Source organism: Arachis ipaensis, chromosome B03 (genome assembly GCF_000816755.2).
Source record: "Arachis ipaensis cultivar K30076 chromosome B03, Araip1.1, whole genome shotgun sequence".
In the NCBI taxonomy this organism is placed as follows: Eukaryota; Viridiplantae; Streptophyta; class Magnoliopsida; order Fabales; family Fabaceae; genus Arachis; species Arachis ipaensis.
The window spans coordinates 24711148-24721290 of NC_029787.2; the positions used below are offsets into that span (position 1 = coordinate 24711148).

Below are 10143 nucleotides of genomic sequence, written 5' to 3' on the forward strand. Positions count from 1 at the left end.
AATGATCTCTTTTTTTTCTTAGTTTTAGATCTAACATGTTTCTTGGAATTTATAATTACGGTTTGGCTATTTCCTTGAATGAAAATTTTTTTTTTATAAAAAAGAAAACCTTTGCCACGTCTTTCCCGAAAGTTGATATCTGATATTTTTGGTCTTGGATTTTCTGTGTTGCAAGAATAAAAAAGAAACACTGAAACCTTCGACAAATATACCCAAAATCGAATTAGGCCCAACAAGGCCCATTAAGCATCACGAGCAATCATTCCGCGTCTTTGCTGGCAAAGTAGCAAGTGTAGTGCTTGGTTCTCCTCCTTCGTTCCTTCCACCAGAAAACAATGGATCGGAGCTCCTTCTCTGCCGGAACCCGGAAGGCCCAACCCAAATCCGATATATACTCTACCTTCGTCGTCCACAACGATGATGACGTCGGAGACGGCGGAACAATCCGCCGCCGGAAATCCGGAATCCCGGAGTCACAGGAGGATCTATACGGGACAATGGTGTACAAAGAGAACGGCCACGACGACGACGACGAAGACTCCTCCCTCCCTCCACTCCTCAAGCGCCTTCCCAAGGACTTCGGAGGCGGTGCCTCGATGGATTACGACGACGACGACGACGACGACGAAGGTGCTGGAGATTTTGGCACCATGATTGTGAAGACTGACCGGAGCCGGCAGCGGGAGCGGTCTTCTTCTTCCGGCTTGGTTTCGCCATCGGGATCGACCTGGAAGGCTCAGAGTTCTTCTCAGGCGAGCGTCGGCGGAGACGACGACGATGACGACGACGACGGTGGCGGTTTTGGGACGTTCGTTGTGCGCTCGACGGTGAGATCCAGCGAGAGAGAGTCGATAAGCGGAACCGTGGTGCGTAGGACCGCCGGCGGCAGTGGTGCCGGTTCAACGATGGAGAGGGCTGTGGCGAGCATGCAGGCGGCGGGAGAATTTGGGAAGCAGAGGAAAGGGAGCGGTTCCTCGCAGAACGAGGATGCGAGGCAGCAATTGATAACAACGAAGATTTCGGCGAGTTCGATCCCGGAGAGTGTTACCAGAGAGGATCCTACAACCAAGTATGAATTGCTCAATGAACTTGGTAGGTAGCGATGTGCTATTAAAGTTTATTTCTGTGTTCATTGCGCAATTGTTTGAGTTATCATGTTTTGTGGATATTAATTGAATTGTTATGTGTGGTTTGTTCCAATGATGTTGATAATTGCAGGGAAGGGATCCTATGGAGCTGTTTACAAAGCAAGGGATTTAAGGACATCGGAGATGGTTGCTATCAAAGTCATATCATTATCTGAAGGGGTAAATTTCTGTTCCATTCTGGTTGGTAGTTTGAGTTTGACTAGCTGTAAATGAACCATGATGTTTATTATGATTAGGAGGAGGGATATGAGGAAATCCGTGGTGAGATTGAGATGTTACAACAATGTAATCATCCAAATGTTGTCCGCTATCTTGGGAGCTACCAAGGAGAAGAGTATCTTTGGGTAAGAAGTCTACTGTTTAGTTTTAATATTATCAATCACATAATATAGAGAAATGTTAAGTGAGCAGTACTTTTTGAATTTTTTATGTTTTTGTTATATTACCTTGCATTTCAGGTAATACTAGCCAACATCACATTTTGTTTGAATTACAAGTGTTGGTCTGCTTGCATTTTCCTATCGTATCTAAGAAGCTATCATTTTGTTTGTACTCTTATGACACATCTTCTGTGAAACTCTTTATGTATGTTCTACATTTAGAGTTTCTGTGAGTTGTGACTTTGTGAACAATGTTGTGCTTGTGCTGCTTGTTTGGGATTCCCCCTGGTGATCAGCTGTTGACTTATTTTGGAGGTGTGGCAGGATTTTAGTTTCACTAGTTTGGCTTTTGCTTGTTATTGCTTCTTTCATTTGGACTCATTGGTTTGCCCAAATTTTCAACAGATGCTCTTCCGTTCTCTTAAAATAAAAATGACATGTTTGGTTTTTATTTTTGGTTAAAATATGGTCTCTGAATATTCAATTGAGATTTTTGGCAGATAGTGATGGAATACTGTGGTGGTGGTAGTGTTGCTGATCTGATGAGCGTGACTGATGAAGCACTGGATGAGGGTCAAATAGCATATATCTGTAGAGAAGCACTGAAGGTATAGTTGATTGACTGAGTTAGGGTTGGAGTTATTTATTGATTATATTCTATTGGATGATTTCTTTTTCAACCTTTGTCAAGGCATGCTTAAATGTTATTTTGTCTTTGATTTGTGTAATTATGTAAATCTGGAGTCTGGACAATAAAATACTTGCAGAGTTGCTTGAACCAAGCTTTCTGCTCTCTGTTTGAGTGTGCAATTTTGTTTTTGTTTATTTTTATCTCATGTACTTTCCTTAATCTTGTGAAGGGACTTGAGTACTTGCACTCAATTTTCAAAGTCCATCGAGACATTAAAGGCGGAAATATCTTATTAACTGAACAAGGAGATGTCAAGCTAGGTGGGTACTCTAGTTTTATTTGTTAATATTAAGTGGGTGTTCTTACTTGTTTAGTTAATGTTATCAGTAATTATCATTGTTTTCCTAGCACATAAAAATCTGGTAAGTTTCATGCCTAGTTGCCCGTGCTGAATTAAACTAATTAAGAGTTTGGAAAGAGAATTTGACAACTTTAATTTCTTTGGGTATGAGTGTGTCATACTCCCTCCTCCCCCAAATACGGAATTTAGCATTCCAACTCTAACAGTTTCAATCTCGTCATTTCTTTCCCATCAATGTTCTAACACAAACAAATAAAAATGTTATAGCAAAACATGGCACTCAAATAAAACAATTGCATCCATTTTACCACAAATTTCAGAAGAACAATCATTTAGCAACAAATACCGTAGAAAAAACCAATGCGACAACAGTAAAATAAAGATGATTCAGACTCATTCCTAAAGGAAGAAGGCTGAGCAGAGGTCGCCAGAGGGAGAGACTACTATTGCCACGCCATTTCTGGTGTTGGTTGCTGCTGTGCTCCCTGTGTCCTTCTCACTTTCAAGTTTCAATCGCCTACGGTATGGGTTTTGGGTTTTGGGTTTTGGGTGCACATAGAGGAATAAGGAAAACAAATTAGCTTTGGTTAAGTTTGTGAATCCTGCTGTACGTACTGCACTCTCACTATTCCCTGCTATACCCGTTTTATTTTTCATGAGAACTTGTTTGCCGGTATGTATCATGGCTTACCTGTACCTGCAATGTACCTGATACAGGTACTTTAACCAAATGCATTAGTGTTATTTTTAGTGTTCATGGAAGATAAGAATTACACTGTTCTGTTTTCCAGATTTCAATATTACTTACTAGTTAAAGCTTTGAAATTATTGACAGCTTAAAATTTAATATGTTTAACATCTATAGAAAGTTATACAATTCACATTATAACATGGTATCCATTCAGTGGCTATTATTTAACTAGTCATATATAAATAATATCACTTGTCATAAATAAAAATAAATAAATAATAACAATTTACAGTTATTATATGTTGGACAGCAATGATATATCTAGGGTTTTTGGTTTCTTAAGCTCAAAAACACTGCTTTTATGTTGTTTTTGTTTAAGCTTTTGTCAAGAAAGAAAATGCTCTTTTCAGTTTAAAGACAGAAGTTTCAATCAAGGTATAAACAAATCAGTTTCTTTTTAGGGAAGATATAAAAACTAAAAGGAGAAAAGTGGGTTAGTGCCTTTTTTTTTCTTAAGCCAGTAAGAGTAAGATACATAATAAAAGTTCTAAATATGTTTGTTTGGAGATAAGGCTCAATTTAATCCATGAGTTTTCACCAAATGATTGGTTTGGTCCCTGAATATATAACCATGAATTCGCCATCAGTCTAGTTAACGAAATACTTAACTGCTGTTGTGTCAGCCTAATTGCTTGCTGACATTACACCAAAGGCGTGGGATTCAATTTTGTCTTTCAGTGAACTAAATTGAGCCATCTACATTTATAAAATTTAGTTCATTGCCAAATTAAGTCCCTTAAGAGACCAAATTTAGTTTGACACCTTTCTTGTTATGTGAGCTAGCTGTTAAACTTTCATAGTGACAGTTTATTACACACATAAGCATTGAAGGGCCTACTTAATTCATGGTTATAAAACTCAGGGACTAAAGCAAGCATGTTTAAAACCTAGGGTCCAAACTGATTACTGAGTGAAAACTCTGGGACCAAATTGAGCCTTATCTTTATGTGTGTTTGTGCACCTTTTCATAGAGCTATTTGTTAGAAACTACCTTTCTTTCTCCCCCTGAAAAGATTACCTAATTATCATGAACATTTCATTGAAAGAACTTTCCCTTGACTTTAAAGGAACTTGAACATTCCTTCCAAAACGAGAACATCTATGTTTTTTCTTGATAAATTTCCACTTATAATTGTCGGGCTTTTTATGTATACTATGAAATTAACCAGTGACACTGACATTACTGCTCTTATGTCTGTTTGATTCGTTCAATTAGTTGTTACACATTTTATGATCTGGATTTTCGTATTTATATCAAGGTTGCACTTGCTTGGTGAATAGACTTCTGCTGTTCTGCAAAAGATTGGGACAAGATATTGGAACATATATTGTTGAAAAGTAGTACATGACTGCATGATCTTTTTCTTGATTACATCTGTGTACATGTGTGCTCTATGCTTTCTTCCTTTCTCCTTTTGTTGAAATAGTGCTCCATATCAAAGACATTAATATTTTCGGACTTTATAATGATGGACTGATTAAGAAACCTCATTGCCAATGACCAGGGGATTTTGGTGTTGCTGCACAGCTGACAAGGACTATGTCAAAGCGCAATACGGTAGTTATTTTGTTCATCATTTGAATGTTTAGATATTTCAGGATGTTCTTTTTCATTATGATTAGGTCTTAGTAGTCTTGCAAATGTCTTTTCAGTTTGATAGCTTCAAAAATGGACTTGGGTGTTATAACCACAATATTTGAATTTATTTTGGTATAGTTGTTAAACTAGAACAAAATAAGCTCAACCTGTAAAGGGATTACATACCTTTTTTTGTTTTTATGTTTGAATAAACTGTTCCAGACACATATTAGAGTCAGCGTTTTTAAATTGCAGCCATGGTAGCTCCATGGCTTTATGGCGTGGTGTTTTTTGGGCTAACCACCATCTTAAGCGTTTGGTGTTGCGGAAATGGTGTTGGACAATGGCAGCCAGATTGGCGGTGGTGGCTGAGCCATTGGGTCCGATACAGGTATAGCAGAAACTCTCTACTCTCTGATGTTCACTCTCCCTCCCTCTCTGTTGCTTGAGGAAGACGAAGACTTGCGAGCCGACAGCATCACCCCCAACAGCATTGCCACTGATACTGCAGAGGAAGACCACGATGAGAAGCAATAGAACATGACAGAGGCACGGAACATTGATGAAGATGGCACCATGACTTGCAGAGGAAGACGACGATGTAGAACGTTGTTCCTGTTCCTGAATATGCTTCTCTAAGCTGCTTCCTTTTTGTTTTCCTCTTTATAAGTTGAATCCTCAAGTTTTTTATTATCCCCTTTTATCTATTTTCACCCCTCAATTTTTTTTTAATTTTTTATTTTCCGTTCTAAACCCTCAAATTGGTTCTGCCTGCTGCTTAGTTTATATTAATGTTATTATTTATGTCAATTTGATATTAGTTTTAATCTTTAATATTGATTGTTATAATATGGATAAATAATTTCATGTTATTATTGATAAATTATTAGTAGTTAGTGGTTTAGATATTATTTTTCTTTTTGATCTTGTAGTAGTTTTATTTATTTTTTGTAGATTATTTTAGTATTTATTTGTATACAGTTTATATATATTTTTTATGTATCCTCCATTTCTGCCATTTGCCACAACGCCATCTGCTATGACCTCATGGCGGTTTTTTACCCTTCTACCCTGAGTTGCCATTCGCCATCAAAAACTATGATTAGAGTTTAAGCCTGCCTATCACTTCCCTTTCGTTAGAGCAATGCTACAGGGCCAACACAATTTATTATTTTTGGCCAGTTGTTAGCCTGCAATATTTAAAAATGTTAGTTAAAAGAATGGTGTTGAGCTACTAAACTAAGGCTGCATTTGGAAGGGAGACTGAGAGATAGAAATTGAGAGACAAAGACTTAATTAAGTCTTTGTATTGTGCTTGGTATAAAATATACTGAGCTGAGTTATGTCTTAGTACCATATTTGGTTTAAGATAAATATGGAGACTGAGGAATAGATTTGGAATTCGAAAAGTTAAATGAGAGTATTTTTGAAAAGAAATGTTATTAAAGTTTTAGTCTCCCTTTTTACTGAAGAGACTGAAATTTTGTGTCTCGAGAATGAAATTTTAATTCCAGTCTCTGATCGCCAAACATAATACTCAATCTCAGTCCGAAACAAACGCAACCTAAAGATGTTGGGCTGCTAGCTAAAGGTGCTCGCCAATATACATTAAAATTGCTGTCCCTTGAGCTTTTCTCTTTTTGTTAATAAACATTTGTCCCCTGCATATTTATCTTTACCTTTCAATTGACATATATGTTCTATAAGTCATATTGCATCCTTAAACTGAGCAGGGTATTATTGTTAATTTTTGCACACTGCTTCAGTAACTTCCATGAGGTGGTCAAAGGAGATCTACGTGTAAACAGTCTCACTGTATACATGATACACGATAGGGCGCAATAGCGTCATTTGATCCATGTAGCAGACCCATCTATTGTTGTTGTTGTAACCTGCCGGTGGCAATGACTTCACTTACAAGTGTGCATAAATCAATTAAAATATTTGATTGTTTCTGATTAATTTGTTGTTTATGACATAAATTTACCGTCCTAGTATATGCTTGCAACTTATTATTGTGATTTTCCAGTTTTTTCAATCAAATTAATTGCTTTGGGTAAGTGATGTGAACTTGTATCTTCCTTTCTGATCATGGAAGAACTAGTTTTAGCATTTAAACTGTAGTCAGTGGAGTTTTTGGCTTTTATATAGACATGTTATTAGTGCTAAATCATGGCAAGACTTTTGATGTTCTAGTTTAATGTGCTTTTTAGTTCATTGGAACCCCTCATTGGATGGCTCCAGAAGTTATTCAGGAAAGTCGCTATGATGGAAAGGTATTGTACTTTAATTTTGTGAAGCTGGTTTTCATCGTGATGCATCTGTATTTCATACTATTGCATTTTCTACTCTTGATGTATTGCTTAAATGCTTGATTATTACATTATATTGGTAAAGTGGATGGACGGATTATTTAGTTTTCTTGTTACTGTTTCAGAATCATACAGACACATTAACAGTTTCCAGGGAATTAGTCATATAGGAACTCATTATTTACTATTTATGATAACAGTTCATTAGTTGTTGAAGAGTATTATTCTTTGAAGGCATATATATAAGAAATTGCAATATATTGTCTGCAAAATAATGAAGAGTTAGTTGCCTATCACTTTAGGATGTGTTATACGGTTATGCCTAAGTTGATGATAATATAAGTGTGCTTACTCAAGGTAGCAAGTATGAGTCTGGTAGAGAGGATGAAGATCAAGTAAAAAACCATCTGACAGAGAGAATGAAGATCAAATGATCAACCACTATCACCTTGCAATTTATATAAACCATTGATCATGTTGATTATATGGTACATATTTGGAAATACTGATATATAAAGAGGAATCTAGGTCGTTTATGTTGTTAGTTTCCAAACTGGCTTACTGGTTTTTCAAGAAATCAATAGTATTTTGATTCAAAAGTTTTTCTCTTTATAGAATAATTAATTAGTGTCAAGATAAATAGCACTTTCTCTCTTTTTCAATATTGGGCATGGCTATACATAATATCATTTTATTTATTACATTTTCTCCAGGTAGATGTTTGGGCTCTTGGTGTGTCTGCGATTGAAATGGCTGAGGTATATACTTAATCTCTGCTTTAATTTCCTTTGTTTCCAAGTGAGCTGTTAGTTTATCCACTGTGTTCATTTGAGTTTTCCTCTTACCCTTTTCTCCTTTTCCTATCACCTTCTGTAAGATAAGATATTTGTTACTGGGTTAATACTTTGTGTTTGTTTTGGGGTGTTTTCTAAGGTGGTTGAGGTACAAAGCATGTTAGTTTAAATATATTAAATATTTTTCGATCTTATGTAGAAAGAATTATTGTTATGAGGTTATATTATCACGTTCATCCATATCTTGTTATTTATGGTATTAACTCATGTATTTAAATTGAAGTCTTATGGTAGTTCTCTTTATTTATACTGATGCGATATTAAACAAATTTTGCTGATCCTCATGCTTGGATTTGGTTAAATTTTGTTATCATAATTTTCAGGGAGTTCCTCCAAGATCATCAGTGCATCCGATGAGGGTTAGTGCTAAATTGATATTGAATGTTGTTGTATTAGAAATATCTAATCTCTATGTTCCTACTCTTTCTTAGCTGTTGTTTAACTTGTATTTATGTTGAAGTTCACATAAAGTGTGGAAGATTAAGTGTTACTGTTACAAGTCTGTCAGTTGGAGAAGCTTTGAGTATGTAAATCAGGGAGGAGAAACATAAATGCTATGAATTATAAGGAATGTAAACATTAGGCTGTATTTTGTGAGTTATTTGGATGAATAATTAATTAGCGATGAAAGGACCCAGAATTCCTCTCTCCCATACACTCTCACAAACTAGCTTCATGAGTGTGAAAGAACAAATGTTTTGGTAGTTTCTGCTGTTATGCGAGCTTAACAGAATCCGCTTTCAGAAATATTTAATTTCCAATTTCTTTCCAATCACATTAAAATTTCTGGCAACACCTTATAAGTTGTATGCCTCTAAAGTCTGTAATACATCAGCTTAATTGGCTAAACAGTATGATGGGTGACACATGCCACACACGTGATTCTTTGGATTAAGTGTATGATGATCTTTCCTTTATTATTCTTCATAGGTTTTATTCATGATATCCATTGAGCCAGCTCCAATGCTTGAGGATAAAGAAAAATGGTTTGTTTCTTTACTATAATATCCTAGATATACTCTCTGCTATTAGTGAAGCAGTAAACTAGAACAGTTACTTGTTGGTTGTGTATTGATTTAGAATGCTATCTTTTGTTTTGATAGTAATATTGATCTTGAATTTTCTTTTCTATGTGCTATATTATATGTTGTGCTTCTGTTGGCTTTTATAAATCACCACTAAGTTGCTGCAAAACTTTTGCCCTTGTACTCTGTACTCTCTGTTGAACAAGCTTATTTTACTAATATAAAATTTGAGGGGAAAGAAGTGAGAGCGTGTAAGGATTGATTGATTAAGATGCCATTAAACTTTGATCACCTAAAATGAGGATGTATTAAACTTAAAGTTTATGTAGTCAACTCTGGTAAGGAAACTATATAACCCTTGTGCTCCCACAGTCATAGAAGAATTACTTTTACGGTTCAGATGGGATAAACTTATGAGAGCACCTCAAGGCCTCAGAGAGGGAAAAAAGAAAATAAACTGCTTGTATGATAAAAGTGAGAACTTGAGCCTCTTCTACCTTGAGCGACTTATATTGTGCCCTCTTTAGCTAGTTGCATGCTAGATACATTCTTTTTCTATAAGGAAGAACCTCCTCAGTTGACCTAATTAAGTTGGATTTTAAGTTCATGTAAATCTTGAACATTCATATAAATGGAAGTATGCTATCATGTGTTAAGGATTAACAATACGTTTTTCTTTCAATAAGAATTCTTAATCTTCCAAATTCATTGTAATTTCTTCTCTTAATGTTATTATGTCCTTTTATTTTCCTGCTCATACAGAGAGAGAGTACGAAGTTGGTCTGCCGCCTTATGTTCTACATAGATTACCAGGGCACTAGTTAGTATATATACCCCGATCATTTGAGCTATTTAAAAATTACAATTAATGTGCTATTATCACATGGCAATGTCCATATCCTAATTCAGTTATGATATCTTTGAACATGACAACTTGATATTGGTTTAATTTGATGTTCCTTTTCAGGTCTCTATATTTTCATGATTTTGTTGCGAAGTGCCTGACCAAAGAGCCTCGGCTCCGCCCCACTGCATCTGAGATGTTGAAGGTATGCTATAATATTATTTTTTATCAGTTACTTATATGTGTGGTGGGGGCCAC

The 10143-nt window shown here is 35.9% G+C and overlaps 1 protein-coding gene and 1 long non-coding RNA gene across 7 annotated transcripts in view; one reads left to right on the plus strand and one right to left on the minus strand.

Moving 5' to 3' along the window:
• Positions 260 to 10143, plus strand: part of LOC107630027 (serine/threonine-protein kinase dst2) — a 15310-nt gene continuing 5426 nt past the window's right edge. For 4 of the 6 annotated variants that reach the window (XM_016333032.2, XM_016333031.2, XM_016333030.2 and 1 more), the window contains exons 1-11: positions 261 to 1092; positions 1219 to 1307; positions 1385 to 1492; positions 2029 to 2136; positions 2389 to 2479; positions 4777 to 4829; positions 7064 to 7126; positions 7876 to 7920; positions 8340 to 8375; positions 8947 to 9002; positions 10009 to 10090. In XM_016333032.2, coding sequence (XP_016188518.1) covers positions 336 to 1092; positions 1219 to 1307; positions 1385 to 1492; positions 2029 to 2136; positions 2389 to 2479; positions 4777 to 4829; positions 7064 to 7126; positions 7876 to 7920; positions 8340 to 8375; positions 8947 to 9002; positions 10009 to 10090 — 1488 coding nt within the window. In that variant the 5' untranslated portion in view covers positions 261 to 335. Of the gene's footprint in view, positions 1093 to 1218; positions 1308 to 1384; positions 1493 to 2028; positions 2137 to 2388; positions 2480 to 4776; positions 4830 to 7063; positions 7127 to 7875; positions 7921 to 8339; positions 8376 to 8946; positions 9003 to 10008; positions 10091 to 10143 lie in introns of all 6 variants that reach the window. The other 2 variants (XM_016333029.2, XM_016333028.2) reach the window with 1 other exon arrangement.
• On the minus strand, positions 9185 to 9797 carry LOC110270042. Its single transcript, XR_002359041.1, has 2 exons — positions 9539 to 9797; positions 9185 to 9398 (listed from the first exon to the last, which is right to left on the minus strand). It is a non-coding gene; the product is annotated as an uncharacterized LOC110270042 (long non-coding RNA).